Source organism: Falco biarmicus, chromosome 8, assembly GCF_023638135.1.
Source record: "Falco biarmicus isolate bFalBia1 chromosome 8, bFalBia1.pri, whole genome shotgun sequence".
NCBI lineage: Eukaryota > Metazoa > Chordata > Aves > Falconiformes > Falconidae > Falco > Falco biarmicus.
This window is the reverse complement of record NC_079295.1, coordinates 62011002-62021397: the sequence shown is the minus strand read 5'-3', so window position 1 is coordinate 62021397 and position 10396 is coordinate 62011002. Positions and strand designations below refer to the sequence as shown.

Genomic DNA, 10396 nt, shown 5'->3' with positions numbered 1-10396 from the left:
AAAATCTCTGTATAAGTTTTAAATAATTTGAAGGGTTTATGTTAATCTTGCTAGTCTTTCTCTCTGGGGAATTTAGAGGTGTAGGAACAGCCGATAATTACATCTCTCTGAGCAACTAACCAAAGTAACCTGTGAAACTACTCATTTATGTTTTTTCCAGAGGGGGAAAAAAAGGCTTTGGGCAAAACGCATCTCTTCCATTCCCACTCCAACCTGCATTGTTTGTTAAATGAGTCAGAGGCTACTTGTGTGCACTGCTATGGAAAAAGCAAATATTTCACTGGCATTTAAAGTACTTAAACTTTGGGTATCCTATACCCTGTGCCAAGAGAAGTCCTCCTTTCTTGTCCTGGAGTGCTCCCTGCCCTCTTGTAGCCTTCTCTGACGCCATCCCAAGAAATCCTACTCATCTAGAAAACCGGTTTCATAGAAGTTAGGAAAACTTGGGAAATTACTTTTACTATAGATACTCTGGACAGAGGACATTAGCAATTGGAGTGTCAAGTCAGTGCACTGAATCGGGCTTTTCCGAATAGCTTTCCTGAGCTAACCTTTTGGCATCCTGGAAGTGCTGATTCCATTTAACTTGTCAAATTCAGTATTTTGGCCAGTATGATTTGGAGCTTGTGTTTTCCAGACACTGCTAGTTTAAAGAAAAGAAAAAAAAAAAAAAAGTAATTGGGCTACACTGGGTGATGATACTGGCTCTAGTTTGCTTTGAAGTCTCAAACACTGTTAATCATCTGACTCGGGATGCAGAGCAGCTATCCAGAGCTATCCCAGGCATTTGTAAAAAGTCCCAAAGTACCTGTGAATTGTCAGCCACTTAGTTCAATGTAAATGTTTTTTAGATACTGCATCATCTTAATGCTCAGTTAGTATTGGCAAGAGAATTGGCTTATGCTGATGAGCGTTTTGTAGTCAGCGTTAGCACTTTGGGATTGGTAAAATTGAGCAGAAATAATAATTCCCCTTAGTTTTGGATATCTGTGTATAAATTTTGAGGTAAATAAACGTCATTCTGTGTATTTTTATTATACAGGAGCAGCAAAGGTGGTTGCCTCTAGCTCTGTAGTGCGAGTTCTCACTCCAACCACTTGCAGATTGAATAGTGAATCAGAAGAAAGCTGCGTGCTGGCAGGTAGCTTGTCTAGACTGAAAAATGAAGCTTATGCAAGCTATCCAGTGGAGGTATGAGACTTGTGCAAGCTGTCTAGCATCGGTCCTCGCGCTTCCTACTGTGCTGTGGAACAGCAGAAGTCAAAATAGCAAATTCTGGGGGGTGGGGTCGAGAACCCCTACAACAAAACCATCACCAGAGCCACTGAAAGGACAGTACTCTCTAGTCCTGGTGTCTTGCTGCTTCTCCCAGATGTTCAGGGGTTTTTTTTATGATTTTCCAACTCCTGCAAGCTGGAACAAGGGTCCTTCTACCACGTAGGAAATGTAATTTTGAAGTATCTGTTCTTTTTGCCTCCTGTCATGTGTGGTGTCCCCTATGCAGGTGACAGGGACTGTGTGCTTGTGTAGCCACGGCCACATTAACTGCCTGTGGGGGGTGTGTATGACACTTTCATTCTTGGTAGAATATTTCTGTTGCAGGTAGACTAAAATGTGGTCTGGCTTTTTCTTTGCCCTCTGTTCCTATATTTAGCAGTATTTTCCTCTAAAACCATCCTGAGAGGTCTCCAGAGTGCAGCATAGTCAAAGGTGTAGCCCTCAAGGTACCAAATAAGAAACTTCTAGCTGATGGAGTTCTAGTAGTATGTTCATGTTAAAAGAGGGAACAAACCTTAGTAAAAGGCAGCACAAACACATAAAAATACCCATGTGATAGGTGCTTTACCAGGCAGTTCGCATCAAACTGTTTTGAATATACTGTTCTTGTTAACTGCCTTACAGGGCCGCATGTTCAAGTGTGCAGTACAAATATCTCTGTAAGCAACGTTTTTTAGCTCTAGTTGAGTGCAGACCAAAGGGAACGTTTGGCTTTGTGCTTCTAAAGGTAAGTCTGAGGCCACAGTTTCATCAGCTAGTAAATACGGTTGTCGGGCTCGTAGGGATCCAGTTAAAAACAGACGTTGCAGCCACTGACAGCATACAATACTGAAATGACAGAAAAAAACAGTCTAAAAATTCATTCCAAAAAGCTGGAGGCAGGAAATCTATCCCAGCAGAGATATCTTGCCAGGCAAGGTGGTTGGGGTTTTTTCTGTTTTGTTTTTGTTTTTTCAACATCACTACTTTAAGTTTCTGCTGGAGTGATCATCATCTGCCCTAAGGATGGCAAGAAGCCAGGATGACAAGTGTCCTGTTTTGTGAGTGCGATGGTCACAGCTGCTCTAGAACAGGCGGGTGCTGTTGGGCCATCCTGCAGCGAGCGGTGCTGTGTGCCCACCTCTGCCGAAGGAGCCCTGCTCCAGAACAACACTGGAAATACTCGCTTCTGCGCAAGAAGCAAAGACGCAGATTGATAGAAAATCATCTGAGAAGCATGTTGTTCGTTCTTCTTGACCCAGAATGTTTACTGTGCTAGCTGCAATGTTTCCCTTAAAGGTATGTGATGGAGGGGGGAACTGCTAACACGTCGGACCCGCTATAGATGCAAAGTAGCTTCATGCCAGGTCAATCAGTTCTGTATTTAATTGATTAAGCCTCTGTAGTGCTGTCTGAATGGCGCTTGCTGGTGCTGTGCTGGAGGGAAGAAAAGCATGATGAAAGGGTATGGTGACACATCCGGAGGGGGGGTCACAGGAGCCTGTGTTGCTGTATGTTACCTGGAGCCCACCTGCCTCCTGCTTGAGGTACCAGTTGGGTTTGGATGTTGTCAGAGGGATGCTCTGAGTTACCAGAGTTACTCGCTGCTCCACTGCCAGTGGGTGCAGAAACAGCGACGGTGTCGTGGAAGTGCCTGGGGTGCCTGTATGTGCTACAGGTGATGGAGGACAACTAAGGCAAGGTAAAAGCCTAGTGAAGACAAAATGATAGGTAGTTTTTATACACATCGGTAGATAAATGTGAAATCTCAATTTTTTTGCAGTCTGAAGTCTTGAAAATGAAATTCCAACTTGTGTAGAAATAAGCCTACTTAGTTATCAACACACACACACACACACATATAAAGACAAGCCCTGTAAAACTACTTCACTCCCATGGAGATGCAAGGTGAGGGGTTTGGGGTTAAGGTTCTAGGGGCTGGAGGCTGTTGGGTCATCTCCAGCTGTTCTGTGTTCCTGCTCCTTAGAATCGTAAAATATCTCAAGTTAGAAGGGATCCATAAGGCAGGACTCCCTCCTTTTATTCATAAGACATTTTTTTAAAAAATCTTTTAAAATTAACATCTCTCTTGTTCCAAGGCCAGTTTTATTTTGCTCTTTATAAATACCTTTTTTCCATTCTGTTTTTGAAGTTGCGTATCTGCTATTGCAAACAACATGGTTATTTCCATGACTAAATAAGTGCTGTTTAATCCAGTCGCTCCTAGGAAAATCTCATTTTCTGAAGTCTCTGAGATACAGCAACTGCTGTCAGCGAACTCATGACCCTTTCGAGAAAGCTTTGAGCTGTGTGGGTAACTTCAACTTTAGAGCTGGCTTGGAGGAATTTGAGAGACAAAGCAAAAGAGACAAAATGGGCTCTTTTCTGTAAGAGCCGAATGGAGACAGTTTTCCTGAGATCTGTGAGATTTCAGGTCTCTGGTGAACAGTCTCATTTTATAAAGGTCTTTATAGAAGGAGTTGTCCTTAAGTTCCCTGTAAGAAATTAGAGGTAAATATAGCAGGTTAAACTTGGAAGTGCAAGTTTAGGAGTGAACAGGGTTGTGTCCATGAAGATTATTCACCAGCAGTACTAGGGGCACTGCCCAGGGAAATGCTCAGCCCCACAGGGAGGAATTTGACATTGCCAGGAGGGCAAAAACAAGGTGAGAAGAGGAAAAAATACTTGCAAAGATGTGACACTGCATGTAACTTGCTGCCTGGGAGACTGTCTGTATGGATTAATGATTTACGCCAAACTTACTTGCTTATATCTGTAGTTTGTGTATTTGCTCAGAGTCTTGTGAGTTAAGTCTTGAAGAAATGACCTCCTGAAGCCAAACGCACTGTGAACGCAATCCAGCTGCATCTTCCTTTCATCTTCTCAGTCTGATGTATCTGCCAGTGTTTTAAATGTTCTGCAACGCAGGTAGATAAAGCTCCTGGCTCTCAAAAGGTTTAGGAGAATGAGGACCAGCACATCTGCTGGGATCAGGTCTGGCCAGGTGCTCCTGTATAGGAGTCAGGAGCTGCTGCTTGTCACTTGGAAATCAAAGCTGGGACCCTGCTCAGCCTCTTCAGCCATTCTCTGAAATCATTCTTAAGTGTGGAAGGTAATAACTAACTCCTGCTCTTGCTAGCACTCCTAATGGCTTTACATGTCTCTAGCTTTTTTTTTTTTTTTTTTTTTTCCCTTAACGGGAGCGGTGTTGCAGAGGAGCCTTTGTCTCAGTAATTCCTGTTTTGGAGTGGTGTCCTGGGATAAGGGCTTTTCATTTCTTCCAGAGTTGCTACTAGAAGAAAACTCATTAGAACAAGTGCGGTCACACATTGCTGTGGTTCTTGTGGTTTGACACCGGTTTGGAGAGCATGACCAGGCGATGCAGTTTTGGTTTCTGCTTTGCCATGTGGCACCAGGGTATTCACCCGCCTGAGGCATCCCAAATGGACGTGAAATATTTAGCTTTTGGGATTTATTCTTTGCCTTTTGCCTTGCTGTGTAGTTTGGCAGACTTGCGAGTCCTACAGGTGAGTCCCTCCCAGGCACCAGTTGTGATGGCCACGTGGCACAGGGAGTGGGAAACACTCAGCTCCTACTTTTTGCTTGGGGGAAAGGGAAATGCAGGAGGGTGAATGCCAATAGAAAAGCCTACCTACAGGTAGGAAATAGGAGAAGAAAGATGTGTCCTGTTGGGTCCCCAAAATGTTAAAAAACCCAGTGTTCAGGCAGAGCAGTGGAATGAGTGAGCCCCCGGTTTTGGGGTGCTCTTGCAGAGGAGCATCGTGCTGGCCGCTCCTCGTGGTTTCTCAGTACCATCGCTGCCCCAAACGCCCTGTGGGCACTGGCAGCGGCTGGGGCAGCTGCATTCAAAACTAGCCACGGACTAAGAGCTTAAAGCCAACAGACTGAAGTATAACAATAATAATCCACCAGGGAGGGTGGCATCGGGTGCGAAGGGTCTCACACTGCCAGGTGGAAGGCGTGAGTGGTTTCCCTGGCCCAGAAGAAAAAGAGTTAAAACCTTATTTCGCACACAGGTCCCATTCAGCAAAGCACATGGCTGGGTGTTTTAAGGGTGCAGATGCTCTGTGGAGCGTTACGGGAGCTATTAATCCTTCAAAAGCAAAGCATGTAATTAAGAGCTGCTCTGAACTGGGGCCACCGGCTTCTCGCAGCATCGCGTCCCAGATTTCGGGCGTTTCACTTGCCCTTTGTGTTTCAGCATGCCGAGCTCCAGCCTGCCTGGGAGATAAGCCATGGGCAGGACAGGAGGCTGCTGCCGGTGTCGCCAGACGCTTTCGAAAGGCTCGTTGAGAAAGTGGGGGTTGCTATAAAGACACAGTGAACGGTGCATTTGTGCCAGGACAGGAGCGTGACTGGCAGAAGGTGAGGGGAAGGGATGTGTGTGGCATGCACCTAATAAACCAGTTACACCAAGTGAATAAATGCCTGTTAGTCCCTCTCTGGCGTGCTTGTGGTCGGGAAGTGGATTTTATGCTTAGCTTGGATTTTGGGCCTGGTGAAAGAGAATATTTCAGATGTTTTCTATCCATATATTTCATACATTGGTTAAATTGTCACTAATAGAACTTTCTTCTGCAATGGAAGCGATTCTGGGTCTTGATGAGAGCAACACGGGGCATGCATAAGGTCTGTCCCAATAAATCCACTGGGGCTCTAAGCATGACAGGTTCTTCTGGGGTATTATTCCAGCTATCAGGCTGTAGAGAAAAATAGGATTATTTTGAAGTTATTCTTGAACATCTAAATAAAGGGTGTAATGCAACATGTGCTTTATCGAGTTCTGAGGCTTTTGCCAGCAGAAATTCTTAGATCAAACTCATTATGACTGATAGCTGAACACAAGCTGTCGTTACTTGAAAATAAGTAAGAAATGCCTGATTTGATAAAACTTGATTTATTCGAAAAGGGCTGAGATGAACACACTTGAATTTATTCTCACTTTGTACATTACTTACTTTGAATTACACCAGTTAAATTTGGTTCAGAGGAGATAAAAATTGGCCACCTATCAAGGAATAAAATATTTAAGCCTGTTATAGCGTAGTTTAAATTACTTGAGCATAATAAAACATGGTAACCAAGACAATGACATGGAAGTGTTATCAACTGTGCAATTTCTGTATAAAAAAAGCTTGTGAACAGGCTGCTGTATGTACATGTTTGTCCGTGTGCTCGAGTGCGAGCCTAGCTTGTGTGTGTAATTGCATTGTAAAAATCTCCTCATTTGGATTAAATAAGTTATGTACATATATACAGACAGCACCTCTGCTGTACTCAGCATGGTAAGAATGGGTTTGGGGACACAGCATGTGACACCACTTGAACACCATTCTGATAGCTGATCCATGAGCAAAAGCCGGAGCAAAAATAGGGTTTAGGACTCTGTGTTTCTGGATAGCTGCAGTTCAGTTATATGTAGAGTTACCGGGGTCAAAACAAAACAAAACAAGCCTGTTGCCTGCTGTTTGTGGGAATAACAAATACTGTTCTGGGGGCTGTGCAGTTCGATCTGGACTTGTGCTGTAACTGCAAGTTTACTAGAAGTAAGCATCTATAAAATATCATGTCAGCTAACAAGATTAAGCAGAAGCTTTAGGAACAAAATTGGGTAGCTACTAATTTTAAATGGTGCCTTTTGTCAGTGATCAGTGTTATGTCAAGCTGTTGCCGTATTGATAAAGCATGCTTCTAATTGTGTTAGACTTATATAAAACCAAGGAGTGGGGATAATTGTATATTAAAGCAACTATTCCTATAAAACTGTGTTTTATGGCTTCCAGAAGTTGCCTACTTTGTGTACTGAACTTGCAGCACTCTGCCCTCCTCTTCCATGAGTTTACACACTATTAGTGATATTTATTTTCTCTTCTTCCTTCTCCCCATCCTGATTATTTTGGTTTCATGCTGTGGCAAATAACTTCCTTTGTAGCTTAAGAAAGTTGATAACAAATTCCTTAGGTATTTAGGGTTTTGCGTAACTGGTAACTTTAAACCTGATCGATGATGCGGTAAAACATCAAAAACACCCTGAACAGAATCACAATCAAAAGTCTAAATAAACATTTTTCATTTTCTCCTCCTGCCTGGCAGGACTCCCGCTGCATTACCACATAGTTTCAGCAGCAGTTGAGAGAAATGGGTCTGCAAAGTAAACTCATATCCTCAGCATGGAGCCGTTAGGTAAATACACTGTGGTTTTTACATTTGATGCTACGGTTTCATAAACATGGGTAACAAGCTCCACCAGATGCCCAAATCAGAGATTGTTGTTAATGCAAATATCCTTGTATGGACACTGAATGGGGGGATGATGGCATTTGCATACATATAGAGCTTAATCTGGAATCATGGGGCAATTTTTTGCACAAAACTGTATAAATTGGCTAAAGCATTCTCTCTTTAGTTCACAACAGAGCTTTTTATTTACAGCTATTCTGGTTTTGCATACAGGTTTTTTTTTCATCAATCTTTTCCTGCCATGCAGCCTATTCCTCTAAAGAGGGTCACATCCATTCACTGGCACATGGCAGTAACGCCTTATTGCACAGGGTCCCTGGTGCCTGCTACTGCTGGAATACACAGCTGTGTTCTAGTGTCAGACAGCTTGTGTCCTCCACGGGCTCCTCGCTTCTCGGAGCGATCTGTCGTAAGGAAGACTAGCAAAAAAAGAATTTTTCAGCTGGCAGTTTATGAAAAGCACGATGAGTGTCACAGTCAAGAGCAGAAAGAAAAACAGAATGATGTAAGTCGCCAGGTCTGGCTTATTTATTTCCCCTTCTTTTAAAACCCTGGCTGTCGACATGTAAAAAGCAGAGGAGCTCACGGGTCTTGGCGTGCCGCTGAGGTAGGGTGTGTTGGTCTGAATGATTAGGTGAGCTTCAGTGGCACTGGTTGAATTTAGCAATTCACTATACATGTTCTTGCTTAAATTTCCTCCACGGTAGCCGTAAAGCAGGAGACCAAACGCAGTCAGTCTTTGGCATAGAAAAGAAATAATGTTCCTGCTTGTAAAAGGCTGAAAACCAGCCACATTTTGTCTAAAAGCAAATTAATTCGCTTGTACAGCTGAGTGACTTTCTTTTTAAATCTTCTTGGCTCATATTTACAGCATTCATCCACATATATTAATCAAAAATGATACAGGTACCTCGTGTCCTGGCCCTCGTTGCCCCAGCACACCTCCTTTGGGGAAATGTGCTGGATCATCTGCTGGTCAGCTGGGATGAGCTGGGAGCGCTGGGAATCCGCTGGGAGCCCCGTGCCATGGGCAAAGGCTCTGGCTAAGCCGGCTCCCGTGCCAGCGGCCGGCGGAGGGGAGCCAAGGCTTTGGCTGGCAGCGCTCACTGTCCGGGGTGGCGAGGCACGATGGATTTCCAGCTGCTATCCAGAAGTGCGATGCACACAAATCCAGGGATAAATGGCATCTGCGGGGAGAGGCAGCTGCTGCTTTGAGATCCTGCTGGATTTGCGGTCGCAGCTCTCCGCCTCGGGAGGCTCTGTGCTGTTAAATCCTGGTGCTGTGAAGCATTAGTTGACTTTCTTAATCCCAGTTAACGGCGTGCTGCGGAGCTGATGTTAGGAGGCTGAGCTTTCTGCCTGAGCTTTCCAGGTGCTCCTTTCACTTGCTTTGAGAAAAATAAATTACCAAAAAAAACAAACAAAACCAAACCCATACAAACAACCCCAGAAATTGATCAACCTCCCTTTGTTTAAAACAGAAACACTAAAAAAAGCCTCCCAGGGTCTGGGAGGGGGGATCAGTTCTTGGGAAAGCTCCTCTGCCCTGGCTCAGCCGAGCTGCGAGGTGGGACTGGGGGGGGGCTCTGTCAGACCTGACTTTTCCCCCCTGCCAGAAGCGCCGCCAGCATCGCTTGGTGCCGTGGGAAGGGGAACTGCGTGGTGGAGCCGGCCAGCTCCGCAGCCGTGGTGCGTCTGGCAGTGACACGACGCTGAAAAGGGAGAGATCCCCAATAAATCCCCGTGAGTGCCTGAGGCTCTGGCTAGAGGTTTTGAACTGGGGGAGGGTACCAGAGAATGGGACAAAAAGCAGAAAATTGCTTCAAAACCTCCCTTTCTTCCTCAGACCTTTATTGTTAAAATGTAGAGTAATCAGAAAATGTCTTTCTTTTTCCCCCTCCTTCTATACAGTCCCCAGCACCCTCTCCAACCTGACAATTAGCATGTTAATTTATTTTTTTTTCCATCAAATTGCTTTTATGCTGCTATTAGCTGCTGGCTGCTTGCCAGCTCACTCTCGCAATCTTTAGCTCCCATGCATCAGAGAAGTGCTGTTAATACTTTTATTTTAATGTATTGCAACTTGAAGAAGGGGCTGGGGGTAAGAGGAGCAAGGAAGAGAGGAGCACTTGGTAACTGGGCAAAGGAAAGGATAAAACACCTTCTCCAGTCCCAGGGTGCTTATCCAAACAAGCTAAAGCTGCTTAGATGAGAGACTGCAGCCAACAGTCCCGCTTGGTTAAACGTTTTACTTAGCATAATACATGTTTCTGCTGGGAGAGGGGGAATGGAGAGAGGAGAAATCTTCTGGTCAGTTAGATTTAAATAAAATAAAATAAAAAAAGTCTCTGCTAGAGGGCAACACCCCTGAGGCCCTGCTCAGCATGTTCCTCTTCTCCTGCCAAGCTCTGGCCGCGCCAGCGAAGCCCCTCGTGCCGCCAGCAGCCCTGTGGGGCGGTTGAAGGCTGTCACGTCCTCCTTCGCGTCCTCTGCATCTGGCCTTGGCAAAGCCACTACCTGCGGGTTTACTTTCAAGCCTTGGGGACCTTCTGAATTCACAAGATCTTCCTCCAAGGCTTTCCTGATTCTGTTTTTTCTCTCTCTCTCCCCTTGCCCTTTCTCAGCCCAGGTGAGCTAAGCCCCCCATGCTGCTCTCCGGGATGGGGGGAGGGCGCGTCTTTCCCTGCCTGCACCTAATGCTCCTCCTGAGGACGGGTCTCCTGCCCGCAGAGCTGCGGCAGTTACACCTATTTACTCTGTCTGGGTTCAAAGGACGGGACACGGAGGCAGGCAGCCAGCACAGGGGTTGGAAAAATCAACAGCCATAAAAAAGCTAATACAGTCTGCAACTGTGGTACCTGTCGTGGCTCTTTGAAAT

The 10396-nt window shown here is 45.1% G+C and overlaps 1 protein-coding gene across 1 annotated transcript; it reads right to left on the bottom strand.

The window, feature by feature from the left end:
• Positions 1-6262: 6262 nt before the first annotated feature.
• On the bottom strand, positions 6263-9213 carry SMIM32 (small integral membrane protein 32). The gene is made up of 2 exons (XM_056349444.1): positions 8429-9213; positions 6263-8255 (listed from the first exon to the last, which is right to left on the bottom strand). The coding sequence occupies exons 1-2, from the start codon at positions 8485-8487 to the stop codon at positions 7877-7879; spliced, it is 438 nt and encodes a 145-aa protein (XP_056205419.1). The 5' UTR covers positions 8488-9213; the 3' UTR covers positions 6263-7876.
• Between the last annotated feature and the right edge of the window lie 1183 nt (positions 9214-10396).

Coding starts and splice junctions, on each gene's coding strand:
- SMIM32 (XM_056349444.1), bottom strand. CDS start 8,487: ATGATCCAGCACATTTCCCCAAAGGAGGTGTGCTGGGGCAACGAGGGC. Junction 8,256..8,428: donor AACGAGGGCCAGGACACGAG/GTACCTGTATCA, acceptor TCTATGCCAAAG/ACTGACTGCGTTTGGTCTCC.